The sequence below is a fragment of the Python bivittatus genome, unplaced genomic scaffold (genome assembly GCF_059951505.1).
Source record: "Python bivittatus isolate LINGU-HERP-01145 unplaced genomic scaffold, Pbiv_v1 ctg000590_np1212, whole genome shotgun sequence".
NCBI lineage: Eukaryota > Metazoa > Chordata > Lepidosauria > Squamata > Pythonidae > Python > Python bivittatus.
Window position 1 is genome coordinate 14,858,668 of NW_028277086.1, and position 12,798 is coordinate 14,871,465.

Sequence of the window (12,798 nt, forward strand, 5' to 3'; positions counted from 1 at the left end):
AAAAACCAGCTGTGCCAACTCCTCTCTCACCAGTTTGAATTAGGGTTATAATACTTTCTGTCTACAAACCATATTTCTAATTATAATTGCCCTTTCCTGAAGTTGCAAGGCAAATGTAGAGTTACTAATATGCTATACTGAGCCTGCATTTACTTTCAATACACGAGCACATGCACAGGTGACCTGCTTATCAACTAATCACTGATACAGGCCGTGTTCTGAAATGGGTGTAATTAATTTATTGCAAAGAATTCAAATAATATCATTGCTTATTATTTTTAAGAGTTTTCTAAGTTGTCCTCCCATCTTTTCAAAGATCAGATTTGGGGTGACTCTTTTGTTCATTCTAAAAACAATGACCACATTTGAAAGATGACGCAGACACCTCATCCTTTGTAGGTATCTTTCTTTCAGCTGAAACTCCTGGGAGGACATCAAATTCTTTTGTACATATCACCCACCCCCCAGCTGAATTAAGCTTAAGTCCTATTAATATTCAAGGTATGTTTTGTTACCAAACTGAACTTAAATGTGCAGTCCAATCTACATTTTTTTTTCCTGAATCAGTGAAAGGATGCATGTTGCATCCTAGATTTGAAGTCTCATAATGCAGTTTATTACTCTGGGCTTCCCATAGTGCTTAGAGATTTTGATTCTAGAGCTGCTGACATATCAGTTTCATTTCTCAGCCTCTGAATTTCCATGTTTAAATCCAGCAGAGTTTTGGCAAGTTTCTGGTTCTGGAACTTCATCTCCAGCTACAAAGAAACAAAAGATGGTAATTGCTTTCAACAGATTATCACCATCCAGAAGGGCTTAATTAGTAGCAGAAATCAGTCTTGCCACCATTTCAGGTCACATTTCAGCCCTGAAATGTTTGTAAGCAAATACATATAAAAGAACATTCAAGCAAGTGCAGAATGTATTTTTCACAGCGCTTAATAAACCAGAATCAGTTGTTCCAGCCCTCACATATAAAGGGACTGTATTCATAGTATGATTTAATAATCAGATGAACTAATACTAAATATAATACTATAATACTGATGAGTCTCAAGGGGTCCTGACCTACAGTTTGAGCACCCTTGACTTCAAGGGTGACTGAGAATCCATTGGTGACCAAGTGGCAAAATGCTGAAGTAACACTTGGGCTTCAAGTTAAAATATAAAGTTGCATTTGATTCCAAGAATTTGCTTTGGAGCATTCAAGGTTGCAAACATGGCCCCTATCCACACCTACTTAAAGCACCTCCCTCTTTTCCTAGGATTACATGGCTGCTCTTCGCCAGAATAAAGCAATGGGAAATCACTTCTATGACCCTGCCAAGAAAACAATTTGGGTACAGTCCCCAGGCATTGTGCTTGATTTGAGAAATGTTAGGTTCTTTAATCCTACCAAATGATGAACATTCCTCCAGTAAAGGAAGGGCAGTTTCTTAAGGATGTGTATTTGGTCTTTCATATGTCCTAAGGCCATAGTTTGCAACCTGTGCATCAGAAACCTGATTTCTAGTACTATTTGTCAGGCTCCTTAATCAGGTCTCAGCAATAAATCACAGATAAATCACTGAGTTGACACAGCTCCTAGTCTAGGACATGGCAAAGGTGTGCCAGACATGCCTTGGCTAAGGAAGGGCTTTATTTCAAACAAGAATGAAGCCAAATGAAAGGGTTGATTGCCCATGAACCATGTGAATGTGCAAATGTCTCTGATATCCACAGTGGTTCAACCCCTTAGCTTTCCCTTCCTGCACATCCCATGAAGTAGCAAACATGTTGTGCGGTGCTTGGTGTTCTTAAAGTTGTTGACTCTTTAAAGAACTACCAACTCGGGCCTCAGGCTCTTGGCTCTTAATTTACTTCTCACACTATCCTGGCTAAAAATCAGAAGTAGCTATTATCCCTCATGTTTAAAGGAGTAAAGCATGAAGAAGTAAGGCTCCAAATGAAATAGACACTGTGGGGTATGTGTATATGTGTGAGGGGGGTCAAAAATGTCAATATGGTGGATGGAGCATCTGCCCCTTCTGTATATATGTCGACATTGTACACACACTCAGAAAGGTCAGGATTTGCCTTGCCACATTCTGTCCACCACCTTGCTGACTTTGACACACCCCATGGATGCCGCTGAATAGAAGGATTGCCTTCTTAACATCCCAGCATCCACAGCCCCAATCAGATAATCTGTGATTGCTTCATCAGCATATATATTAAAATTGGAACAATACTGAGAATCCCCAACCTGGTGTCTTTTTGCTGGGTTGGATTTCATCTTTATAATTTCCAGCAAGTTACCTGGAAATTATCAGGTTGGGAAAGGCTGATGTAAAAACTATGGATACTTCCAAATGAGGTTTGTTGTTTTTTTTAAATGATGGAATTATCTTTGCTTCACTCATGGAACTTTAATATACTGGAATATTCTGGAACCAACCCAATCTCCAAGAATGAAGAATGAAACACAGGAGAAGTAGAATGTCCATCTGCCTTTATTCAGGCCATATTTCTAAGTCTGCACTAAAAAAAGAGACTTTTGAAAGTGCTTTGACTTAAGTCTGAGTAAAAGACTAAGCTGATATATGGGGGTGGGGGTGTTGATTATTTTAATCAAAGGATCTCAGCAAAAAAAGATAAGGATTTAGTAAAAGTTTACTTTAATTAATTTGCAAGGAAATTAAATACTTGCCAAGGGCAAGGTATTCCTGCAAAGGGCTGTTTTTCAGTCTAGTAGTGATTTTTTCCCCCTATACTTTTTGTCCATCTACTATAAACAAGTGTAAGAAATATAGATTACCATCTGTGCTAGCAGCAGTGCAGCTGAGGGTACACTGGGCTGTTCCTTGTTTTAAAACTGGGGTGACACTTCAAGCAGAAGTAAAAACATGGTCTGTCAAGGAGCTAGGTAAGATTTTTTTTAAAAAAAAACCCAACTTGGCAATAGTGTGTTTTAACAATGATGTCAATTAGTTGGTAAACACACAGCACTGCCTTTCTAGCATTAAGGGTTTTGTTGCATCTTAAAAAATGGCACCAGAAGATGAAAAGATATTCCCCAAACCAGAGGCTGTTCTGAAGAGTTGAACTGCCATTTACATTTTGTCCTGACAACATACCAGGAAGGAATACCATGATTGCCAATCTTGTTTCACGCACCAGAGTATGATCATAAACATACACAGTTTCAAAGTGATTTCAGTTGGATACACCAATTTAGAGCCCAGCCAGTCAACTGTACGCTGCTGCAAAGTTAAAACTGGGTGAATCTTGAGTATCTTCCCTATGCAGCTTATGCATTTTTTGACCACAGCAGGCCCTTCTACTGATGAATCACGTAAGTGTATTTCTTTCACGATTTGACTCAGCCTCTCTGCACTGCTTCTGTTCCAGTGGATCAGACTAAGAGATCCTGTTTTTAACCAACCAAGATTCTTTGTGTTCCTCTTCCTTACTCATTACTTTTTTCTTGTTGTGCTACAGTTTTTTTTAAAAGAGAGCTGACAAACAGGGTGATGATATAAAGGCTTCATAAAATCATCATCATCATCATCATCATCATCATCATCATCATCATCATCATCATCATCATCATCATCATCATCTGGATAAGGCAGCAAGGAGGAGAACAAATGATTCCATCCTTTGGGCAAGAATGGCTGTTGCTCCACTACTGGTGTTCATTTTCCCTCCCCACCTTTTGTTCTTTTTATGTCATGTCTACAGAAGCAGGGAGTATAATATTTGCACAGCACTTAGAGAAGTTTTGGAAATTTGTAACAGCAAAACAAGTACACTGGGCAATTCTGGGACTACAGATCACCCCTTTGAATCCCCAAGGGAGGGTGCCAACCATCTCCCTTGCCCATGTCACTCACCAATTCTACACGAAGCCAGGCTATGCCCTTCTCTATGTGCCCCCTGTGCAGGTCGTCTTGAGTGGGCACAGCTCTTCTGCCACGGTCCACATCTTCAACAGGTCTAGGGAGCAGGGGAGTAGCTGCTACCCCCGTTGCCTGCCCATGGAAAGCCTGGAGCAGCCTCTGCTTTATGTCCTCCAGCAAAAAGCTGGAGAAAGCATCTTCGTTCTCTTCTGGGTTCATTGGGCAAGGCTGAGATGGAGAGCAGTGGAGAGATGCGGCAAAGGCCAGCCTGTCTCCCACACTCTCCTCTTCCCCGTGCTTATTGTTTCCAGCCTTGAGCCGCTCTGGCTCCTGTGTGCAGAAAGCCCATCCTCCCCTCCCCTCTCTGTATATCATTCCAAAGAAAGTGGGAGAGAAGTGGGAGGTAGACGGGGTAAAGATCAACATTTTGAATCAATCTCTCCTTTTTCTCTCTCCCTCCCCACCTCTTTCGCTTGTGCTGCATTGGAAGGAAAGGCACAATCTAGGGCATTTCATTCCTAAAGTGCAATGATACAATTTATTGTTCTCGGATAGATTAGTCTCACTTCCATCTTGCTTTTTAGCCAGCTCATCTACATACTTTACCATACTATAGTCATAACATAGCAAGATAATTCCCAAACCAAACCTGCTCAAACCCTAGGAAAATCCTTAGCAGTAAATACAAAATCAGTTGCCCAAAACTAATTTTCAGCAGCTCAACAGCTCAGTCCCTGAATACCCACTGAAAAAGGAAAATCTTGAGTTCTGAAACCTAGAAACTCAAGCCTCCTTAGCTGAAACATTTTCATTGAAGTTCATTTGTAAACCATGTGTTCTTAATTTCCAAATCAACTGCATTCAGTATTAAAACCATTGCATATATCTGGACACTTTTGCTAGCAGCCTAATCCCACAACTGTAGGAGTTTGCTCTGGCATCATGCAATCCAAGAATTTTAAACTGATTCATTTCAACAGAAGTATTTCTGGCAAGTTAGAAATCACATCAGTTCATAAGGATGCTCTGTATTTAGATTCCACAGATGTGGGTGCAGAGTTCTTTATGCCAGGAAAGTCAGTGGTGCTTTGAAGTCTGGACCTCATTCGTCATCACATCCCTAAATTCAGATTCATGCAGGACACAGATGTGTACCAAGCCAATTTGATTGGGCGACTAAGCATACTGGTTGTTAAGAAAGTGAGGCAGAGAAAAAAATGTGCATTTTTAAGCTGGCTCGTATTATGTAGAAACAGTAAATAAGATCACATGCGCACCATCCCTTGCCCATGATTTAAGATAGGCCAGATCATAATTCTTTTCCCTGATGCCTTGCAATTTACAACTTACAAGGCCACAAAAGAAACTATAGGAACTTGTCATACTTTTGTCCATTTTCAAGGGCACCCACGATAATCTGGAACTAATAAAAAGGTTGACAAGCACACAACTGCAATTATTATGCAAAAAGCCAAGGCTGGGAATAAAAGGTCAAACCTTTTAAGACAAGAATGCAAGACTTTTTGTTGTGGAAATGAACTGAGGATAATGTACCAGACTATAAAATGGAAGAGAAGAAGGACACAAATTATAGGAGCTCTTCAGGAAATCTTTATGGATGTCAGCAGATTTTTTTTCTTCCTGCCACTGGTGGTGGGTTTATCTTGCTTTTGCTGTGTGTCAGAGGGAAAAAGAAGTTAGAAACTTGTGTAAACATACTGTTTCTACTGAATGGCTCTGAAAAAAAAAAGGCTAGAGAAAGTGGATCACGCCTGCTTCTCCAACCCAGTATCTTCCAGCTGTATTGGATTACAATATCCATCATTTGCAAGCCATGGTGCGTGTTGTAGTCCAACAAAATCTAAAGGGTATCAGGTTGAATAAGGCTGTGTGAGACGTGCCGTGCAGGTTGGGGAGGGTGCAAGGGGTGTGCAAGAGGTGCTGTGTGGGTCAGGGAGGCTGTGTGTGAGTGGTGTGGCGTAAGTCAGGAAGGGTCTGGGAGGGCGTGTAAGGGTGTGAGGGGGTGCCCGAGAGGGATCATGCAGGTCAGGGAGGGGGTGCAAGAGGTGCCGTGTGGGTCTGGGAGAGTGTGCAAATGGCTGGCACAGTGTGAGCGCAGAGGGGCTAGGGGAGAGTGTGCGGGTGGGGGAGACTTACTCCAGTGACTTGCGACCTTCCCTGCTGGCTACTCCATTGACTTTCTGGGGAAGCCGGCAGTTGGTTGCAAATGGCAATCACATGATCGCAGGACACTTGGCAACCAGTCATAAGTGTGAACGGGTTGCCAAGTAGCCAGGTCGTGATCATGTGACCATGGGGTGCTGGGACAGCCAGAACTCCAAGGACCAGTTGTAACAACCATTCATTCAGTGTCGTCGTAACTTGGAACAGACGCTGACGGAATGGTCGTAGGTCAAGGACTACCTATATATTCCTCTTTGTCTGGTATTCCATTATCATGCAGCCTTCATAAGCAGAACACAGCATTAACATAACAAGCAATTAATACCAAATTCTAAATAGAATTTATTCACAATCAGAATGCTATGGAGTTGCAGAACTGGTGACAACAACCTTTTGCAATGGTCCACAAAATAATACCATGCTTATAACTCTTCGAGTGCTAGAAGTTATTCTTCTGCTAAAGAATGAATGCTCTATATAAAATAGTTTTAATGGAGAAGTTTTTATTGTCTGTATATCCTTGCCATTGGAGGAAAATAGACATATAAGCAGAGCTAACTGTAATGTAGAATAGCTTTCATATGATTTAGATCACAAGTTCCTTTAGTTGCTCGTGTTTACATTGTATGGAAGTTTCTCCCGCCCGCCCCCCTCCCATTAACACTAGAATTTACTTTTGGATATTTCAGCACAAAATAAGGTGTCTTATGCCAGCAAATAGAGGCAGGGAGAATGTAATTTTATCAGTTCATTGTGTTTGAAGTATTGATTTTTTTAAAAAAGGTCACCTTCAAACAGATGACAGTTCTCTGATGGCCTTTTAAATCAAAGATGGTTTTTTAAAATAGAACACTGCTTTCTATTTGACCACTCTACATCTGCATCTGAAAATGCTATTTGTATCCAGTATTGCAGTCAAAGGAGAATTTATTAATGTAGATTAAATTTTTTAAAAGCAATGCTTTTGACCCATTCCCCCCTTAAAACAAACCTTGCAGCATGATGAAATTCTCCACCCAATATCTAAATCTTTTGTTTAATTTGAGATAGAGGTAGCGTCACACAAAGACAATCCTTTACTGTTTGTGTAAGAAGAGATTGTTTCAACTTGCCACTGATAAGGTGAATCAGGCTTATAAGTGTTAAGATTTTGTTTCAACTGCTGAACTGTGACTGAATTGAGAACCAGCATGAAGACAACAGCCGAAACAAACAAGGTGTAAAAATTCACTGGAGATCCACACTGCGCGTTAATCCAGGGCAGTAAGGAGAGATGTAAATAAAAATAATTAATAAAATAAAAATAAGGGATGCTTTAGAGCTGTGTGAGTAGTATATTGACACTGGGGTTCATATTTCATACTAAACCATGATTGTTTAACCATTGTTTATTGATAAATTGCAATTGGCAAGATGGTAAAACATAATTCATTTTTCGTAATCATCAGTTGCCATGTTCATTCAACAGACTATGCCAGAACCAAACAAATCCACATGATGGCTTAGCAGGTTGTGGGAAAGAGGCCTGACCCTTGAAGACTTGTTGTGTATATGTTGCTATCTTATCTAGTGCAGTGTTTCTCACCCTCAGCAGCTTTAAGATGTGTGGACTTCAGCATGCTGGCTGGGGAATTCTAAGAGTTGAAGTCCACACATCTTAAAGTTGCTGAGGTTAAGAAACATTGATCTAGTGTGATTGAGAATGGCTGCAAAGACTAGCTAGCTCATTCCAGAAAGAGCTGGCCAGGAAAAACTATATTTGCATCAAGAAAACAAGTACAGGTGGTTCTCACTTACCAACCATTTGTTCAGCAACCGTTGAAGTTACGACAGTGTTGAAAAAAATAACTTTACAGCCCATTTATTGCCATTTACGACCTTTGCAGAATCTCTCTGTCATGTGATCACCATTACAGTCAGTACGTGTTGTCCTGTGCCTGACTTGTGGTTTTTTCAAGGCCAGGATTATATTGCTTAAGACAAATGATGATATCGAACCTCCTGGTATTCCATGTATAAAAGCCAACCAAAATGGTGGCTTGCTAATCAGAATCAACAGTGCCTTCTGCTGTTATGACTTGAGAGCTGATGATCTGAGAGCTGCTGCTATCTGGATGATGGACACTATCTCCAATAGGTCTAGGCTGAATTCCAAAGACATAGAGGTAGTCCTCGCTTAATGACCACAACTGGGATCAGCAACTCTGTTGCTAAGCAATGCAGTCGTTGAGACATCACATGACCAGCTTATGACCTCACTTCCACCATGGTCATTAAGCAAATCACCTGTAGTCATTAAGCAAGACATCAAGTGACCCTGACTTGCAATTTTGCTGCTGGCTTCTCCACTGACTCTGCTTCTTAGAAGCTGGCTGTGAAGTGTGCAAATGGCGATCATGTGACTGTGGGGATACTGCGACAGTCGTGAGGAAGTTACTTTTTCAGCGCTGTTGTAACTTCAAACAGTCATTAGACATGGCAGTTATTAAGCGAGGACTACCTGTACTTCATTTCAACCAACTCAAGTGAGGTGAAGCACCGAAGTGAAAGGATGCCATGGATCAAAGCATTGAATTGGAGTAATTCCATCACATTATTCTGGACACTAAATGAGGGTGGTCTCTTTTTTTTGTGCATGCAAAAACTCATGGATCATAATCACGTGAGCGCAGGGGTGCTGTGACAGCCAGAACTTTGAGGACTGGTTGTATCACTCACACATATCTATACACATATACAAAAGTACACATACATCCACATCCCTGGACAGAACACCTCTAACATCACAAGCATTTTTATTTTTTTTCAAATAATTTTATTAAGATAACAATTGGAAAAGTAAAAACTAATACAAACTACAAAAATATAAAAAGAAAAAGAAAAAGTGCAAGGGGAAAAAAGGAGAAATAAAAATAGATTTTTTTTAAAAAAAAGAGTAAATAAGTAACTTCCCCCTTTATCACAAGTACAAACAATTTTTGTAAATTATCACCATCGCTTAACAAATGCACTTTTCCCATAACTCATCTCTTAACTACAGTGGGGCAAAAAAGTATTTAGTCAGCCACCAATTGTGCAAGTTCTCCCACTTAAAAAGATGAGAGAGGCCTGTAATTTTCATCATAGGTATACCTCAACTATGAGAGACAAAATGGGGAAAAAAATCCAGAAAATCACATTGTCTGATTTTTAAAGAATTTATTTGCAAATCATGGTGGAAAATAAGTATTTGGTCACCTACAAACAAGCAAGATGTCTGGCTCTCACAGACCTGTAACGACTTCTTTAAGAGGCTCCTCTGTCCTCCACTCGTTACCTGTAGTAATGGCACCTGTTTGACCTTGCTACCAGTATAAAACACACCTGTCCACAACCTCAAACAGTCACACTCCAAACTCCACTATGGCCAAGACCAAAGAGCTGTTGAAGGACACCAGAAACAAAATTGTAGACCTGCACCAGGCTGGGAAGACTGAATCTGCAATAGGCAAGCAGCTTGGTGTGAAGAAATCAACTGTGGGAGCAATAATTAGAAAATGGAAGACATATAAGACCACTGATAATCTCCCTTGATCTGGGGCTCCACGCAAGATCTCACCCCGTGGGATCAAAATGATCACAAGAATGGTGAGCAAAAATTCCAGAACCACATGGGGGGACCTAGTGAACGACCTGCAGAGAGCTGGGACCAAAGTAACAAAGGCTACCATCAGTAACACACTACGGCGCCAGGGACTCAAATCCTGCAGTGCCAGATGTGTCCCCCTGCTTAAGCCAGTACATGTCCGGGCCTGTCTGAAGTTTGCTAGAGAGCATTTGGATGATCCAGAAGAGGATTGGGAGAATGTCATATGGTCAGATGAAACCAAAGTAGAATGTTTTGGTCTAAACTCAGCTCGTCGTGTTTGGAGGAGAGAGAATGCTGAGTTGCATCCAAAGAACACCATACCTACTGTGAAGCATGGGGGTGGAAACATCATGCTTTGGGGCTGTTTTTCTGCAAAGGGACCAGGACGACTGATCCGTGTAAAGGAAAGAATGAATGGGGCTATGTATCGTGAGATTTTGAGTGAACACCTCCTTCCATCAGCAAGGGCATTGAAGACGAAACGTGGCTGGGTCTTTCAGCATGACAATGATCCCAAACACACCGCCCGGGCAACGAAGGAGTAGCTTCGTAAGAAGCATTTCAAGGTCCTGGAGTGGCCTAGCCAGTCTCCAGATCTCAACCCCATGGAAAACCTTTGGAGGGAGTTGAAGGTCCGTGTTGCCCAGCGACAGCCCCAAAACATCACTGCTCTAGAGGAGATCTGCATGGAGGAATGGGCCACAATACCAGCAACAGTGTGTGAAAACCTTGTGAAGACTTACAGAAAACGTTTGACCTCTGTCATTGCCAACAAAGGATATATAAGAAAGTATTGAGATGAACTTTTGATATTGACCAAATACTTATTTTCCACCATGATTTGCAAATAAATTCTTTAAAAATCAGACAATGTGATTTTCTGGATTTTTTTCCCCATTTTGTCTCTCATAGTTGAGGTATACCTATGATGAAAATTACAGGCCTCTCTCATCTTTTTAAGTGGGAGAACTTGCACAATTGGTGGCTGACTAAATACTTTTTTGCCCCACTGTATGATTGTTTCCTGTGCCATCCTATATAATGACTCGGAATGCACCAGTCACAGGTAGCACATCAGCTGCCAGAAGCCCCATTTATCATCAAAGTTACTCAAAGACATAGTAGCACAGTGGTACAAGGAGCCCTGGCCACCTTCTTTTGGATATAGCAGCAGAATGCTCAATAGCAGCTGAATATATTTTATTTCTATATTCCCAGTCATAGGTTCTCTTCATTAAAAAAAAAAAATGTTTGGGGTTTGGTACTCTTGGAAGAATTTAAGAATCATTTATTAGAGAATCTATCCAAATGATTTTCATTAGAACCACAATATTGCAATCTTCAGAGTTATCTGAGGCTACTTACAGATGGATAGCTTCAAGCCCTACTCAATAACATGAGTCTTTTCTGCTTAATGAACTTTTTATGAATATGGAAGAGGCAGACTAAATAATCTTATTTGTAAGCATTTTGTGTCAACAGGGACATGTCGAAAGGCAACCCAACACACTTCAGCATGAAGGCAAAATATTTCCATAGCACAATAAGGATTTAAGACAAACATATGCATTTTGAATGTTATGACTTCTGGATCCATAGTCTCAACACATCTGGATGGCGCTACCTTGGGGAAGACACGGGTAGACAAGGCTGAGGTAGACAGAAATCACTGAACCCTATTTAAGTCTTTGCAGTCTCTATGTAAGTAATTCAAAATATGTGAGGATTGGCCCATGTCTTCTAGCTTCATTTGTGATGAAATCTTTATATTTCTAGTCCATCGTAACCCTAGATTAGACCTGTATGTATTCTGAAGACAGTGTTTGGCATGGGACACCAGTTTCTGCAGCATGTAACAATGAGCTTTCCTGTTTCTTAAAACAAGTTGGCCATTAAGGATAGATGCATTTTCAATTATTATGAGAACAGAAAGCAATTTATGAAATTAATTTATACGTGCAAAGGCATGTGCTTTGCAAGTTTCATTGACTCAGGTTTCACTCAACATGCTACGTCATAAACTGCGGTTTAGCAAACTAGTGGCTGCTTTTGTGTGACACATTACACCAAAAATCGATCAGCCTGAATTAAAACCCTGTTAAGCAACTAGTCCAAATACTGGTAACTTCTTATTGGATTCAAAATGGTCATTTTTAAAACACAAGGTCTATCTACTTCCAGTTTTCTCATTACCTCTTTAAACAATAAAGGGCAAGTGTGGGCATCTACAGTCTCTCCATTTTACATTATCAACATTTTTTCCCCCCATTGTTTGCCAGCAGAGGTACTGTAGTCCCAAGGAATCCCCATAGAAGCAGCTTGACGGAGGTCACTATCGTGAATTAGCTGCCTTGATTCAGAAGTAGAAAAGTAAGAAAATGAGGCAACCTACTGGGAAAAACTGCGCAAGCACCTAACAATGGAAATTAATTAAATAATTAATGTAATTCATCGCAAGCACTTATTTACTTTAGCTGAGCTTTAGGATGCTGAAGTTTACTCAACAACAGGGAAGGCAACTTTTTCGTTCACGAGTAAAGTTGCAATCCTGCAGACATACGCCCGGGAGTAATTTCATTCAACTTAATGAAATTGCACTTGGCTAGGTTGCTTTTGATAACCTCGTGCCACCCGGAGAACTCAGCGCCGCTCCGCACGCCCCCAAAGGACATATTTATCTAATGCAACATCCCGCGCTACATTTCTCGTTTCCAGAGAACACTGAACAAAACAACAAAAAATAATCCTATATTCGCAACACCAACCAAAAAAAAAAGAAAATGGCCCCACGAATTCCTCCGCCGCGCATCCAGAAGCACCGCAGGACCCAAAGCCCTTTCCTTTCGCTCGCGCGCCACCCTACGAAAGCCCCGCCCCACGACTGGCGGACCTTGAGCCTTCCTCAGCCAATCCCCGCCGAAAGCATCTTCTTCCTATTGGCCAGCGTCAATTCTGCGACTGGCGCGTGCGCCATTCGGCCCGTGCGTTGCTTTTTTTCTTCTTCGAGCAGGAGAGCGCGCCCGCCCAAGCGTCGGCGCAGGCGCACCACGGCCCATCTCTCCTCTTCCTTTTTTTTAAACGGTAAACATCCTGCCGAATTTTGAA

The 12,798-nt window shown here is 41.2% G+C and overlaps 1 protein-coding gene across 1 annotated transcript; it reads right to left on the minus strand.

The window, feature by feature from the left end:
- Nucleotides 1-617: 617 nt before the first annotated feature.
- Nucleotides 618-4,100, minus strand: AARD (alanine and arginine rich domain containing protein). The gene is made up of 2 exons (XM_025177697.1): nucleotides 3,876-4,100; nucleotides 618-758 (listed from the first exon to the last, which is right to left on the minus strand). Exons 1-2 carry the CDS (start codon nucleotides 4,098-4,100, stop codon nucleotides 618-620), a joined length of 366 nt encoding a protein of 121 aa, XP_025033465.1.
- Nucleotides 4,101-12,798: the final 8,698 nt, after the last annotated feature.